The 16,924-nt window shown below is 38.9% G+C and overlaps 1 protein-coding gene across 1 annotated transcript in view; it reads left to right on the top strand.

The window, feature by feature from the left end:
• Nucleotides 1-1,523: 1,523 nt before the first annotated feature.
• Nucleotides 1,524-16,924, top strand: part of Abca13 (ATP binding cassette subfamily A member 13) — a 395,335-nt gene continuing 379,934 nt past the window's right edge. Inside the window, exon 1 of the mRNA XM_069996010.1 lies at nt 1,524-1,592. Coding sequence (XP_069852111.1) covers nt 1,524-1,592 — 69 coding nt within the window. The remainder of the gene's footprint in view (nt 1,593-16,924) is intronic.

Below are 16,924 nucleotides of genomic sequence, written 5' to 3'. Positions count from 1 at the left end.
TATGTCAGCTAAGTTCAGTTTCATAATTTCAAAACCTTCTCTGGATAGTAACCCCATCTGAATTAGCACAATCTTTAACTGAGAAACATGTTCCAGGTCCTGGATCAGGAACAGCTACTTCATCAGCTCTCTGACTTGTTGATTCACCCACTGTTCCTGCACTTGCCCACTTCCACACTTTTATGAACCAATTCCTTCTAATCAGTCAATCCATCTCCTACTGGTTCGGTTTCTCTCCCCTGTAACAGAGCATCCTTTCCTGAATGCAAAAGATGAAATGATGTGTGTGCCTCTAATATAATATAGGAAGGGTCTGCTTTGAAAATAAAATGGGTAAGCTGATGGTTGAGATTTCTTTATACTGAGTTAAAAGCCAATCATGGTAGCCAACTGTGAGGTCTGATACTCTAAGTGTATCTGCATGAAGAACTATGGTTGTTCCACTAAGATGACCCTGCCCAGCCTCTGAGTCAAGTATGGGTCAGACAAAACCAGTTGTGTGTGTTAGACCCCATTGTACCAGGTAATATTCTTCAATTTTGTGTGGCCAATTGTATAAAAAATAACAAATAAAAGAATGAAATTGATGTTCTTTTTTTTATAGAACATTCGAGTTATTTCCTTTGCTTTCCCACTTACAGAACATTGACATCTTGTGAAAATTGCTTTATGAAATGGGAGATGACCAGACTGCATTGCCAGACATTTTCTACTTCTGACCCGAACTTGGGGGAAGAGGGGTGCAGGTGGGAGGGGGAGAGGGAGAAGATCTCTGGATGTGGAACAACAAACAACCTGCTGAGTTCATCAGCCTGTCCAAAGAGTGTAAGTGTGCAGGTACCTCAGAGGGCGCCTCAGCCTCACCTACCACCCACCAGAGAGCTCCTGGCTGCCTGAAAGTCAAAGCCCAATATCCTGGGGGAGCATGGAGGCTAGGGGGGTGAAGGGTGAGGAAGGGAGAGGCAGAGCATGAAGTAGGGGGTATAGAAGCAAAATGGATCTTGAACTACAGTTCCTGTAACCTTTCAAGACCAAACACTTCCATTTTATTTCCCCTAGTCTGTCCATAACACCACCAAGATATAAATAGTTCAGTAAATTAGTATGAGAGCCGATGTTTCAAGAAACAGGACAAATAATTGAATCCAATTAACATCAAAGATACGGTCCGTAGGAGATGTGGGCTTGGCTTCTCATGGAGTGTATCAGTTGGATGGGAGTGTTGACATCTTAGCATTTTAGGTATACTGTGTATTTTTGTCCAAGAAGAGCCCCAAGGCAGCCTTCTGGAACTCAGCCCTCCCTAACAGTGCACAGCTAGTGAAAAGAAAAGATTCCTTAGCAGACACAGAGCATGAGAGGACATTTGATGCCTGCTTTATTCAGTCACCAGTAATCTCTCTTGCATCAGTCACTTTTGTTAGAATTGACTAATAGGCCACATGCCTCCCTGCTGGAGCTGGGCAGATATAAGGGCCAGTCTTCCAGGCTGATTTCCTGGCTGGGAGCAGGGAGCAGCAGGCATGGGGCAGGCTGGATGTCAGTTCCAAACCCTGCTCTGGAAGAACTGGCTGTGCAGGCTGCGCCACCCGGTGAGTGCTACCTAAACTCTTCAGAGGGCTCCCTCTGCTCCACCAGGGGCTGTTCGCCCATGCATTCCAGTAGATGCAAAAATCTCCACTGCAGAGATGGGGTAGGGAATGGGAAAACCAGGTTGGATTATTTTACTTCAGGGTCCGACCCAAGGGCCAAGATAGCTCATCTCTAATTACCAGAGTGACACCAAGCCAGAAGATTTTTTTTTTTAAAGCAAGGAGTAATTTAGAGACATTCTTCAAAAATATAATAAGAGGAATTTACACTGTAATTGGTATTGGCATATTTGTTGTAGAAAATGAATGGTGAATCCTCTGATGTCAGGGACAGTTAATGCATAAAGGGCACGTTACAAATATCGATTCCAAATTATGTGAGTAAAATACATAAGGAGGCCTTTGTATGATTCACTATGATTTCCTGATTTCCTCTCTTTAGGGTTAATGCATATGTTTTAGACCCATATTCAATTACATCAGCAAGGCTTTCCTAAAGTGATTGGAATTGCCGAAACCAAACTTGTGTAGAGCTATAAACAAAAATCCCATAAGAGAATATTGTACTGAAGTAGAACTCAATTGCTTTCTGTCTTTATATTCCTGAGGCCACCAGACAAGCATTAGCATATAGAGATGCCATTTAGAGCAGCTATCAGCAGTAATGTGTCTACATTATGTATTGTACAATGCACTGAACATAGGAAGTTTTCCTGTTAACACTTCTGTTGGAAGAAATTCAGTAGTTGACATGTAATCTCATTTTGATGCATCATCAGATCCAGGACTGTCTTCCTCTGTTTTTAGAAGGCAAACATTAAAAATGTTTTCTTTTTTTTGTGTGATATTAGGATCAGAACAATCTCAATTGAAAATGAAAACTAAACTTTTAATAAGAAATGAACAAATGACACTTGAACACTTTTTTTTTTTTTTGCCAGTCTTTGGTTTGAACTCAGGGGTTGGGCACTGTCCCTGAGCTTTTGTGCTCAAGACTAGCACTTTACTACTTGAGCCACCGCTGCACTTCCAGCTTTTTTGGAGACAAGAGTCTCACAGATGTTTCTTGCCTGGGCTGGCTTTGAACCACAATCCTCAGAGCTCAGCTGCCTAAGTAGCTAGGATTGTAGTTGTGAGCCACTGGTGTCTGACTTTGCACTCTTCATGAGTTCTAAATGTTCCTTTTCTACTTAGGAATTTCCATTTATGAAGAATATGTTTCATTTATATGTAAGACTATTTTGGGAAATTAAGTCTATTTTTCTGTGAACAAATATTCCAGAGGAAAGCTGTTTCCTATAGCATTGGCCTTTTTCTATCATGTAGGTCAGCTTATTAATTTCAACTGCTTGGTAACCTACTCACTGTTGGATACCTGCATTTTTTTGCAGTTATTATTTCTACAAGGAAAACATCTTCATCACATTTAATTGATTGATTGATTGATTTGGTACCTACCTGGGGGGCTTGAACTCAGGGCCTGGGCATTGTTCCTGAGCTGTTTTTGTTCAAGGCTAGTGCTCAACCACTTGAGCCACAGCTCCACTTCTGGTTATTTTTGGAGATGAATTGGAGATGAGAGTCTCATGGACTTTTCTGCTTGGGCTGGCTTTGAACCCTGATCCTCAGATCTCAGAATCCTCAGTAGCTAGACATTTGATTTATTCTTTTGATGACTGCTTATTTAAAATTATAATTTCTATAAGTCATTTGACTTATTTTTTGTCTTAAATACTTAGAATATATTAGATATTATAGGTCATTTAAAAATTAGCACATATTGTGCAAAGTAAGGTCTTCCTCTGTGATTTTCCAGACATGCATTTTCTGTGAAAATTGACCAAATACACAGTTGAATATTCAATGAACTCATTTCTGGGTATATGTCCTACAGAGATCTCTGTACAAACGTGAAATGGTAATTGTGGTAATTCTGCAAGATCATTCATTGTGATACTGCTTACAACAGCAAAAAAGTAGAAACAATACAAGTTTTAGTGCATAGAATTTGGAGGTACTTGACCACTTGAAATCTCAGCTCTGCCACTTATTTAGACAAATTTCCTAGCAAGCTTTACCTCTCTATAGGTGAGATTTTTTGCAAGGATCAAGATTGAATGGTTAGTGTATGCAATTCGCAGTGGCATTGGCACCCAAGATATGAATTAGAGCTGTTTTCTTCTCAGGCCACTGTACTGGATGTGTTAGAAATGGGTGCCTTAGTCAGACACTTTGTGGCTCATTCCTATAATCCTAGATACTCAGGAGGCTGAGATGTGAGGATAATGGTTTGAAGCCAGCCGAGGCAGGAAAATCGGTGAAACTCTTATTTGCAATAAACCACCACTACCACCATCACTACCAAAAAAATGCTGAGGTAGAGCAGTGGCTCAAGTTGCTCATTGGTAGAGTGCCAGCCTCGAGTGCCCAGACCTTGAGTTCAAGCCCCAGTACCAGCACAAAAAAAAATAGAAAGAAAGGAAGAAAGAAAGAAATGGGTGCCTCAGACATCTAGGACATGAGAAGTGAGAGAAGAAAAGCTAGCTCTAAGTTTCCAGTTTGCATGACTGGGTTAGAACAGAACCCGAGGGAAGATAGGATGTGAATATGTTCACATCTCTTAATCAATTGCAGTGAAATATTGAGGCCAAGCCCCTCTGGGAGGATGTCTTGAAATTGACCTACTTTTCACAGTTTCTTCTTATTCTTCATAGATAATCTGTTCATTCTTTGTTTTTGCCTTATGGAAATACACTGTAAGCATGAATAGTGGAAAAACTCAGGTGACGGAGTGAAGGAATGACCCCAAATGAATGTCTATTTATTGAAGAACATCCAGGCACTATTTGTAAAGTTAAAGAAGCCTGTTTGTTTTATATTTACTTAAAAATTCTTCATTTTATTTTATTATAACTTCTTTGAAAGCATGTTATTATAGAAAAAATAGTATAATGGATTGAAAAAAAATCCCCACCATGATACCTAGATTGTTAAAACGCTGCTGTTCTTGAAAATAATTTATTTATATAGAAGTATAAGTTTAGAGCTATTTTAATACCATTTGTTTTTTTCCTCCTGATTTTTTATCATGCAAGTAGAACTAGAATAATAAGGGAAAATATTATAAAGCAGCTCATATTGGATAGTGTCAGTGCTAATGTCATTAGGATTAAGCCATTTTACATAGTGAAAAAATCACAGCCCCCTTTTAAAGCCCAGCATTAAAAAGCATTGTGGTGGGATCTTTCTCTTGGGTAGCTGTGTAGTCTATCAAGTGGATGGACACAACTTATTTGACCTTTTTTTCTGCTAGGAGGGAACAAAGTTCCTTCTAACTCTTACTGGTGTGCATACCCTCATGATGCATGAAGGAGCATCTTTGGAACCCTTTCTCTTGATTAAGTTTCCTGGGACAGAGCTTCTAGGTAAAAGGCATGATTTGGGACAGGTATACAGCAGTTGCCAATGTTCCCAGGAATGTTCCTGGATATACCTTAGGCAGCCAAGGTATATCAACACTAGGTAAGTGTCAACACTAGGTAGGTGTCTGTGGGTGTTAGCCAGACGATTGCAGGTGAATTTTACATTTATTTGAATATTTCATGCATTACTCCTAATTGAAAAAGTATATTCACAACAAGAAGATACTTTCAGCCAAGTGTCTGCCTCCAACTTCCACCGCTTTGATATTAACTGATGTGGCCAAACCTATTCCTTGTGCAGTATGCCTGTCAAATCACACAGCAGTGACCTTTCTTGGGCAATGTTGTCTCCCATCTCTCTCTTGTCAGCTTTGCCTCTAACTGGACAGAAGTCAGATCATTTACTCTGTTTTAATGAAGGTGACACAGCCTTCTGAGTTTGGTCAATCTTACTGAAAACTTGGGCTTGTGGAGGGAGACTGAAGGATAGTGTCATATGAGGACATTGCCATAGGTTGGATTTTGAATATCCCTCAAAGGTCTACATGTTAAAGCTTTGTCCCTAAAATGGTACAATGGAAAGGCTGTGTGGGAGGTCTCTATATCATAACAGCATGCTCTGGAAGGAGATTGTGGAGCTCTGGTGTCTTACTCTCTCTCTTTGTTCCCTGGCTCATGATTGCATTCACCACAAGCTCCTGCAATGATGTGCTACAGGTTCAATGCAATGGAACAACTTAGCAAAGACTAGAAACTCTGAAACTCTGGAGCCAGACAATCCCTTTTCTAAGCTTTAGTATCTCAGATATTTTGTTATAGTCACAGAGAGCACCATAATTCTAAAAATCTATGGTGGTTGTGTGGGACCTATGAAAATTACAAAACTATAACTAGAATGTCTTTCTGTTGGGCACTGTACAACACAGGACCATTCATATATACTCTGCATCTCTCCAACACAAAACACTGTATTTTTGTTTTAAAAAGCTATAGTGATACAATATGTTTTTTCTCTTAGGTACAGACAAGAGCCCAGAAATAGTAAGGGAGTAGCTACCAGTGGGAACTCTTTCCCTCCCTCCCTCCCTCCCTCCCTCCTTCCCTCCCTCCCTCCCTCCCTCCTTCCCTTCCTCCCTCTTTTCCTTCCTTCCTTCCTTCCTTCCTTCCTTCCTTCCTTCCTTCCTTCCTTCCTTCCTTCCTTCTTTCCTTCCTTCTTTCCTCTCTCCCTTTCTTCCTCTCTTCCTTTTTTCCTTCTTTCCCCTTTTCCTTCCTGTTCTTCCTCTGTCTTTCCCCTCCTTTTCCTTCCTCCCTTCTTTCCTTTCTTAAATTCAGAGCCTTGAGCATGCTAGATAAGCACTATACCAATTGAGCAACATATCCAGTAATTTAGTTTATATTTTGTTTTTAAGATAAGGCCTTTCTAACTTTTCCAGGGTGGCCTTAAACTCTTGAACCCGTTTCTACCTTTTGGGTAGCTGAGATTACAGAGATATATCGCCATACTGGGTGAAGGGACAAATTTTCAAACTGAAGAGGTTCTAGTCCTTCAAACCTCTGGTAGTTGGGGTGTGTGTGTGTGTGTGTGTGTGTGTGTGTGTGTGTGTGTGTGTGTGTGTGTGTGTGTGTGTGTGTGTGTGTGTGTGTGTGTGTGTGTGTGTGTGTGTGTGTGTGTGTGTGTGTGTGTGTGTTTCTTTAAAACAATAAAAAATTACTTTGCAAACAACATGCTAATAACAATTGCTATATTTTTCTGAAATTGCAAAAATTACAGATAAGCAGTCCCAAAAGTAAAGTAGCTTTTACCTCTGGACATTTTTTTGTTGATTCTTTTTTCAGTCACATGTCACAGCTCATCAGTTAGTTGCTGTTGCTTTTACTAAGGCCAGTTACCTGGAGTCAGGAGGTCAAAGGTCAGGTGCCTGATTTCTTTCATAGTCAGTTTGGGAAAATTGTTTTGAACCATCCTGAAAGACAGTTTCCAACAAGTTGATACAGTTGTTCTGTAATAAAAGAAAGAAAGAAAAAATAATGTTATATTAGGAAAAAAACATTAAAAGTTCAAGTGTTCAAACTAGATTTATATTAGTAGAAGTTATTTTATTTATAAAGCCTGTTTAGCTTTATGGATAAAAGCCATAAAGTGTCACGAGCCTTAAGGTTATTGAGCCTTAAGGTTAAAACAAGTGGCTGAGACAGTAATAATAATAGTAATAATTTTTCATTTAGTTTCCAACAAGCAGATGAGACAATATAAAATAATAATAATACTTTTAAATTTGGAGTCCTGCTTATACCCTGTTGGCTAGTCAGTGATTTACCTTCAAAAGAGTTTTTCTCAAAGTGACTACTCTTTTAAGGCAGTTGGGGTGTACTTGTAACTATACAAGGTGAGAGTATGAGTCTGCTCAAGCTGCTGTAGCAAAATACCTCACACAAAGTGACTTAAACACCAGAAATAAATTATCTCACAGTTCTCACTAGATGTTCCTAGTAAAAGTGCTCCCAAGGACAGTTCCCCTGAAGGCTGGTGTAAGGTGGTCACCTTCCCTCTGCATTTATCTGTACATCTATATTTCTCCTTGACTGGGCGTGTCATTTGGGATTAGGAACTACTCTACTCAAGTATGACCTCATCCTAAATAACTGTGTATGCAAAGACCCTGATTCCAAAGAGGATTATATTGTGATGCTGGTGTGAACATGTCACAATTTGAGTTTTAGGGGGTGAAAATGCAGCTTATTTTGTCCAACCTAGTTGGATCTATGTTAACACTATTCTACTTTAGAAGACAAACTCATACCTTATATTGGCTCATGACATTTATTTATTTTATTATTATCATTATTTTTTTCCTGTGCCAGTCCTGGGGCTTGAACTCAGGTCCCTGGGCTCTGTCGCTGGACCTTCTAGAGCTCTACTACTTGATCCATAATTGCTCTTCCAGCTTATTGGTAATTTAGTGGAGATAAGAGTCTCACAGACTTTCCTGCCAGAGCTGGCTTCAAACTGTGATCCTCAGCTCTGAACTTTCCCAGTAGCTAGGATTACAGGTGCGAGGCATTGGTGCCCAGCTAGCCTGTGACTTTAACACAGCTTGGACTTCAGGTGCAATCCTGTAGGGATTACTTAAATCCAAAGGTCAAAGGAAAGACCTTCATCTGAATGCAGCCTTCTTAATTACATACTTAAAACCACCACTCAGCATGGACCAAAGTATGATACCCTTTCCCTCCCAATAAGGGAGACTCAGCTGAAGCTTCAAAGCTTCTCAAGAGACTAGTATTGCTGAGTGTCCTTATGGCTCTGGCTTCTGCTAACTCCTAGATGACAGTTTTTTGAGAGGCGTAGCTAGAACTTGTGTAGGAGCAGTGTTCATGCCTCTGGTTGAATGTCTTTGAGTGCACAGACTGGACAAATGATACTGAACCCGTGGCATGATGGATCCCCTGTGTGCATGCACACTGGTTGCCCTCAACTGCTCTCTCTACCAGAGTCTCGAGACTTCAGTTGGCCTCAGTTGCTCACTGAATATTCTCATGGATGGGACCTAATCATGTGACTCAGATGCATGGTCCTGCTCAGATTCTTCTGGTGTTATGCCCATCACAGGTTATAGGACTTGGTAGAGGCATTGTTTGGAGCTGGCCCTTACTTATCCCAAAATGATCATTATGGCAGTAGCCAGCCCTATCCTCTTTAGCATGCTAATACTTAACAGAGGCCATACACAGGCACTGTGTTTCCATGCCCTGGATTTAGGTCATCCTTACTGGCTGTCTGGTCAGAAATAGGGCCTGTGGAGGCACTGGTAAGAAGTAACTCGATGATCATTGAGTCTCTCATCTTCTCAGCAGCTGATCCCACCTAGAAGAGCTCCATATATACATTCACACAGCTGCAGACCCAGGCAGGGCTGAGCGAGGTCAGAAGAGAGAGGTAAGAGGTCCTCAGGACAGTATGGGAAGCTTTGAGCTATTCTCAGTGTTCCCTGCAGTTATGTGGAAATTGTTCCTTTCCCATGATTCGACAACCTTCATAAGTCTCTCCAATGCCCCCTTACTCTCTCTGATTGGAGTCATAGTCTACCTCAGGTGTTCATAGCCTTAGAATAACCTGAAGTTCTGCCAGATAGCTCTCTAATATCATTGGAAATAACCCAGCTTCCAGTTGCATACATAAGAAGGACAAGTTGTCAATGTTTTACCATAAAGCTTGGAGTCTATGAGGTCCCGTGGGTGCAACAGGGCTGCCCTCACTGCCAGGACTCACCTGGTCTCTGGGAAGGAAATTGCCAGATAAGGTTACTACAGGTCACTTGGATATGTTTCAGTTTACCCAGAACAGTGATCTAGGAAAAGGGGGTTCAGAAAACTAATTACTGTCAAGTAAACATGTTTTTGTGTCTTGGGTTCCTGGGGCTGGCCTGTGGTAAGCTGTTTGGGGTTTGTTTGCTTTGTGACCATTCATAATCGAGGTATCAAAGTGCCTTTTCAATTCTGATTGATCTTAATTTGCTTCTAATCCCTTAACTTTAGCTTTGTTTACTTCCCACTCTTTCTCTTTCTCTCTCTCTCTTTCAAAGCACAAGTGATTACACAAACTACCAGACCTGAAAACAACTCTGAAAGCTAGTGAGGGAGCTCCTGTGCACAGAAAGTTTTATTCAGACTTTTCATTCAGCTGGTAACATCCCTTGTGCTCTGTCATGATCTGCTGGACCTGAATGAAAGAATGGCCACTCTTCTAAAGGGACAAGGAAAAAAATGACTGAGTTTCCAAAACAAAGCATGAGGATTTCTCATTTCCCTCTTTGATTTGGTGAAAAGAAAATAACTCTCAATGTTTGCTCTTGCTGGGAATAAAAAAAAAGATTTAGATCTGTAAGATTTTTCTTAGGATGACATGATAATTATATTCAGCTTCTGTGAAACACAGAAGACAATAGACTTCTGCTTCTTCCTTACTTTCCTACTTGGACATTTGTGTCATGGCGAATAGGTGGAGTTTTCTTGCTATACTCACTTACTTTGGACCAGATAGATCTAGATGCTTTTGATGACAAGCAAAGTTAAACACACACACACACACACACACACACACACGCATGCACTCACACATGCTCACACACAATTGCAATTGCTCATATGCACAATAACTCAAGAGATCTGAGGCAAAGGCAAGGGCAACACTTGCATTTATTTCTTTAAAACTGTATTGGAGGTGCTGGGGAGGTGGCTCAGTGGTAGAGTACATAAGCAGAAAAAGCCAGAAGTGGCACTGTGGCTCAAGTGGTAGAGCCCTAGCTTTGAGCTGAAGAGCTGAGGGACAGCGCCCAGGCTCAGAGTTCAGGCCTCAGGACTGGCAAAAAAAGAAAAAGAAAAAGAAAAAGACTGTATTGGAGTTTGAGGCTGTTTATTGGGGAACCGATCAGAATGAACATATATTTGAAGCTGTAAAGTTCATTTCCAATATACTGTCCTGTGGGTATTTTTGTTGCAATGGGTCATCCTTGTTTCAGCATTTTATTCTTCCCCTTCCCCTCCCCAGATTAGACATATGTATATACAAGATGCAGGCTATCAAAATTGAGCAGTGAGGGGGAAGGAGGGGGTTAGGAGTGTGGGAGGTGGGGGAGGGAAGAGATAGTGGGACAACAACCAGGGAGGGGTAACATTGATCAACAAGCAATGTACTCATGTAACTGTAACGCCTCTGTACAACGTCTTAATAAAATAAAATAAAAAAGAAACACATATTTGATTTGCCATTTGTGGACTGTGGAGTCTTGTTTCAAAAAAACTTGTCTCAGATGAGTTGAATTTCGCACTCTATATGGCTTCTTTCCCATCCACATCCCCCCTGCATGCATTTTCTTATCTGGCTCTCTCCTGAGGTCTGGGCCAGAGGTCCCTCTGAGGGATGGCCCCTGTGTGGGCCTGGCCAACGTGGGTTGTCTCCTAGCAGGCAATTGGAGCTCTTTTCAAACAAGATCTTTGGTATCTTTATCTTGGTTTGCAAAAGCTTTTCTAGAGAGGAATGGATTTGGGATCTTGGTGGAAGTATCTTTGGAAGCCTAAAGGCTTCAAAGGCTGCAAAGCAGGGAGGGAGATGGCCTCTAACTACAGGCACTATCTACTCTTTCCTAGCTTGTTTGAACACTAGACTGTCTTTTCTGGAATACTTACACAAACAGGCCCTCAAAATACTTCTGGGAAAGTCCTTCTTCTGAGAGGTTGGCATCCAGAAAGGGGAATGCCCACAAGACAATAGAATTTCACGCTCCCTGCAAAGCTCTTTGTTTCCAATGACCAAGGGCAACAAACTAATTACATGCTTTGTTCAGCTTCCCTGATATCCTAAACTTCTTATGATGTTTTTATCCTCTCACAGCCAATGAAATCTTGTGTCTAGCTTCTTCCCCTGCAGGTCGCTTTTCCTTTCTTCATTCATTTACAAATCCATTTTTTTAATACCACATTTCATTCTTTGTGGTTTTCAATTGCAACCCAAACCACTTGCGGCATGAATCGCTTGGAGGAATTAAAAATGGATTTATTTATTTATTTTATAGGCCTGAGCATCTATCAAGGCTTCACAACAAATTAGTTCAAGGGCACTGGAGAAAATAATTATGTTCATGGTTTCCAAGGAGATCAACTGGCATAATATGAGCCATCTCAGTAGCTCAAACTACTGAGGATTATGTATGGGATAAGCATGTGTTTATATTATGTAAGAAAACTACCAGAGACTGTATCCTCAGAGGGCCTTCATTCAGGCTGTGTGTGTATGATCTCATTTCCCAACTACAGGATGTATACAGTGCATTTGAAATGCTTGGGACTAAAAGTGTTTTAGATTTCAGATTTATTCCAGATTTTGGAACATTTTCTATACAGAATGAGATCCCTTGGGAATTGAACTCAAGTCTAATAATAAAAACTCCATTTATGTGTCATACTTTTTTGGTTTCATACTTACTATATATACAACCTGAAGGGAATTTTGTATGATTTTGCATTTTGGTAATTTAGTAATTTTGTGTGAAATTTTCTGCCTGTCACCTGATATTAGTAATCAAAAGTTTGGATCTGAAAGCATGTCAGTTCAGGTTGTCTACCTTGTACATCTGTTCTATCCTCTTTTAGGCAGGGTCTTCAGGCTTTGTCACAGTGACAAACATGCTGGCCACTTCCTAATGGGTCGATGAGTACATACAATTACAATGATAACTCTGCGATTCCAGAGTTTTTTGATCTTTGCTCTATTGATGGATTTTGCATGCTTCTGGTATTTTTTTTGTTATATTCACTACCAATCTAAATAAATCAGCATGGCCTTAACCTACTGTCTCTTTGTTGAGCCATTGGTTCATAGAATTTGTACACTTCAGCTTACTTACAAATATTGTAAAATTGTATACCCAAATTGCTGTTAGTATACAGGCTCCTCCCTACGTAGTGTTTGTTGTTTTTTATATTTCCCCAGCCCAGAGGGTGTACAACACAATTTTTCTGAGCAGTACTGAAATTTAGCAGCACTTTGTGTTTATGGATAGTCATCTCTGTTGTCTGCATTCAGTCACACCATCTTCTCATTGCTTTATGAGCATTTCTACTTATTCTAGATACTACATATCTAGAAAGACATATAGATTGAAGTCACTATCAATCTGTAGTTGTTGTATCTTTCTACTTTTCAAGTAGCTTTGCTGAAGCATAGGGACTTGGAACTGTATTTGGTATAATTTTTTTCTTTATATTGAAAGGTTTTGTGTTTTCTGTAAGACATAAAACATAAAAATGAAATCTTGTGTTTAATCTGAATATTTTGCAGTTTTTGTTTTTATATGCAATAGAAATTAAATTAAATTAATTAAATTTAATTAATTTAATTTAATGTTATCATAAAGGTGATGTACAGAGGGGTTGCAGTTACATAAGTCAGATAAAGAGTACTTTTCTTTTTGAACCCTGTCGCTCCTTTCCTCACTCTTTCACAGTTTTTCCCTCCTGTCCCCACCCACAAGTTGTATAGTTCATTTTTAACATAGTGAGTATCACTGTAAGTGAGGTAAGACAGATCCAAAGAAACATAGGTTGCAGTTTCCCTCATTTGTGGTAACTAGAATGTGCCTATAAGTAAACACATTGGATAGTAAAAAGTATACACTGGGAGCTAGGAAGGTGGCTCAATGGTAGAGCGCTTGCCTTGCATGCATGAGGCCCTGGGTTCGATTCCTCAGCACCACATAAGCAGAAAAATAAAAAAAGCTGGAAGTGGTGCTATGGCTCAAGTGGTAGAGCACTAGCCTTGAGCTGAAGAGCTGAGGGATAGTGCCCAGGTCCAGAGTTCAGGCCCCACAACTGGACCAAAAAAAAAAAAAAAAATATATATATATATATACACTGGGACATGATAAATTATACAGGTCTCTGGACATTCTCACAGAGTGAGACCAAAGGAGGATATCCTTAGGAAAGGATCACAAAGGTACAAGAGCTATGTGCATCTGATCACATCTGAGCTTCTTTGCTTAAGGCTAGCACTTCACCACTTGAGTCATAGTTCCACTTCTGGATTTTTGGTGGGTATTAGAGATAAGAATCTCAAGAACTTCCTGTCCCTGACTGTCTTTGAATTTGGATTTCAGTCCTGAGTAGCTAGGATTATAGACATCAGCCACTAGTGCCCAGCTGATTTAGAGTTTTCTATTACCTGGTGACAGGCATCTAATCCTTTCCTCTTCCCAATCACACTTCTTACAAACCAATTATGTGGACAATTCGTTGAACAGCAAGTTCTTCTTCCATTGATCTGTTTACTTTTCAAATATATCAGGGTCCATAAAGCCACTGGTGTCAATTATTCTGGACACTTTATGCTTCAAAATATGAAATAGTAACATCTTGTTAAATATGACAACATCTGGGCACAGTGGCTCAAATCTACAAGGTATTTGGAAGGTGGAGATTGGGAAATCATAGCTCATATCATAGGGCCAAAAGAAGTTCTTGAGATTCCATCTGAATCTATAGCTCAGTTTGGTAGTGCACGCCAATAAGCTCAGAGAAAGGGGAAATGCAATGATTTGGACACAATGATGTGTGCTTGTCATTTCTAGTGACTTGAAGAAGCACAAGTAGGAGGAGTATAGGCCTGCTCAGACATAAAGTCAAAACTTACCCCCCAAACTACCAACAGATGGGGCATGGCTCAAGTGGTACTTTGCCTGTGGAGCAAATACAAGTTCCTGAGTCAATCCCTACTATGGCAAAAAGAAAAAGAAAAGTATGACAATAGTCCCCTCCAAAAAAACCCCTACCATTGGGAATTCCATTGCAACTCATTAAGTAGTGTGAATTACAGATTGCCATTGAACCTATATATCAGTTTAATTAGAACTGACATTTTTGTGATGACAAAACTTCTTATGCATTAATATTGATCATCTGTTCTTTTATCTAGATTCTCTGATGTCTTCCAGTAAAATTTCTTAATTTTTTTCATGTAGTAATTGCACATATTTTATTTTTATTTTTATTTTAATTGCACATATTTTAGATTTTAAGATATTAATCCCTAAATATTTCAATTTCATACTTCTAATTGATCAGCAACAATAATTTATGTTATATTTGTTAGATCTTATTTTAAAATAAATGATTTTTGCCAAACATTGGTGGCTCAAATCTGTAATCCTAGCTACTCAGAAGGTTGAAATCTGAAGATCACGGTTCAAAGCCAGACTATGGAGGCAAGTCCATAATACTTTTATCTCCAATTAACCACCAAAAATCTGGAAATGAGGCTGTGGCTAAAGTTTTAGAGTGCTAGCCATGAGCAAAGAAGCTCGGGGATAGCAATCAGGCCCTGACTTCAAGCCCCAGGACTGGCACCAAGAGTATAAATAAATAAAAGTAAGTATAACTAGCTGTTTCAGACAATCATTGTGAGACAATTATTTTTGTTCTCACTTAAAATTAATTTTGAAATTTTAGTCCTCTATCAGTTAGTATTTTATTAAGTTATACTCTTGCATAAATGATTAATTCTTTCCATATTTCAATAATTTTATGTGGTGATTCTCTTTGATGCTAATAATATTGTCTAGCCTTTTTGTTTAATGTTAACATTACTAACTTGTTTAATATTCACCTAGTATATACAGACATTTTGTATTTTTACATTCTAAATGATACATACCTCTTCCTTTTAAAAATATATTTTTAAGTAGTTTACTCCAAGTACTGTTTGGAATCAAATCAAAATGTTTTAAAGTTTCTTTGATGTAGGTCTACTATAGGATCATCTTTTAATTGTCTTCAACTCTCATTCTTGAGAGCTAAACCTTTGGGAGTATAAATTCTAGATTAACAGATTTTTCTCTTAATAATATACTGTATTTATTTATTTATTTATTGGTATCTTTCTGTTATGAGTTATCGATATTTATAACCATTCTTTTGAAGTAGTGTTTTTATTTCTTGAGATGCTATTGAAATCTCCTTGATTTCACGTGTTCAAGGTTTATTACACCTTGTTTTAGTGTGGATTCTGGTAATGGTATGTTTTCTTTTTTCGTAGATGTGTGTCTTTCTTATGCTTAAGAAAGTTCTTAACCATATGTTTAAAAATATAACCTGTTGTTTTCACATATATGTTGAATATTTTGTCTGCATTTGCCACTTTCTCTATTTGTTAACCTCTGACCTCTTTCCTCTCTCCCATATACCACAAATTCCAGTTTCCTGGTGTTCATTTTGTTAAACTGAAGTAGTTGTTCAAAGGAATTACACCATTAGACTCCTTCCCTCCGCATGCCAAACTTTAGTTAATAGGTTTGTGTACCTATGCATACCTCTATCTATCTATCTATCTATCTATCTATCTATCTATCTATCTATCTATCTATCTATCTATCTATGTTTAGATTTAACTTTCACATATAAGAGAAAATGTGTCCTTTGTCTGTATGAGCCTGACTTTACTTAAAATAATTTTTCCATGTCTATCCATTTCTCTGCAAATGACATAATATCACTCTTTCTGATGGATAAGTAAAATTCCATTATGTGTGTGTGTGTGTGTGTGTGTGTGTGTGTGTGTGTGTGCGTGTGTGTGTGTGTGTGTGTGTGTGTGAGAGAGAGAGAGAGAGAGAGAGAGAGAGAGAGAGAGAGAGAGAGAGAGAGAGAGAGAGAGAGAGGTATAATAGGAAAATTGAGCAGCTGGGCAGGGTTGGGAAAGATGAGGGAGAATGTTGGAATAGGTGATATTGATCAAGATGCATTGTACTCATAAACTGACATGTTGAATTAAGCCCCTTTGTACAATTGCTTAAAGACAATAAGAGTTAAAAATGAATAAAACATAACCTTTTGTATTTTTCTTCTATACCATCAAATGGAATTGTTCTCTGCTCTAATATCTTGTATCTGAATATTTTCCTTAAAGATTCAGCTCATGACTTTAAAATAAATATTTTTGTTAACTCCCTTCCTCTTAGGTTTTCAGACATTTTTTTTTTATTTTTTTGTGGGACCACCAAGGCAAATGTTGTTTTACTTAGCATATTACTGAAAACAGAAATAACATTACTAGATTTTGTATTCTGTTACATTTAAGAAGATTTCATTGCTAAGATTTTCCCCAAAAGTTCAGGATTCATGACTAATATATTATTTTTGTCACTGAGAATATATGTTGGTTTGTTTAATTGCAATTTCAGTTAAATATCTATCTATGTAAATGTATGTGAGAGAGCCCCCAAAAACTGAGTTGTGAGACCTGAGGATGGAATGCCTCCTCCCAACAAGAACTGTCAGAATGCTGAGTTTTTTGAAAAGGTCAATCAGTTCTAGCTTGAAGGGAATTCAGATTTCTATCCTGGGTGTATCCTATTTCCATAT

The sequence above is a fragment of the Dipodomys merriami genome, unplaced genomic scaffold (genome assembly GCF_024711535.1).
Source record: "Dipodomys merriami isolate MVZ:Mamm:240054 unplaced genomic scaffold, mDipMer1.0.p SCAF_5, whole genome shotgun sequence".
Classification (NCBI taxonomy): Eukaryota; Metazoa; Chordata; class Mammalia; order Rodentia; family Heteromyidae; genus Dipodomys; species Dipodomys merriami.
Note: the sequence above shows the minus strand (reverse complement) of the source record. Positions and strands in the feature narration are given on the sequence as shown.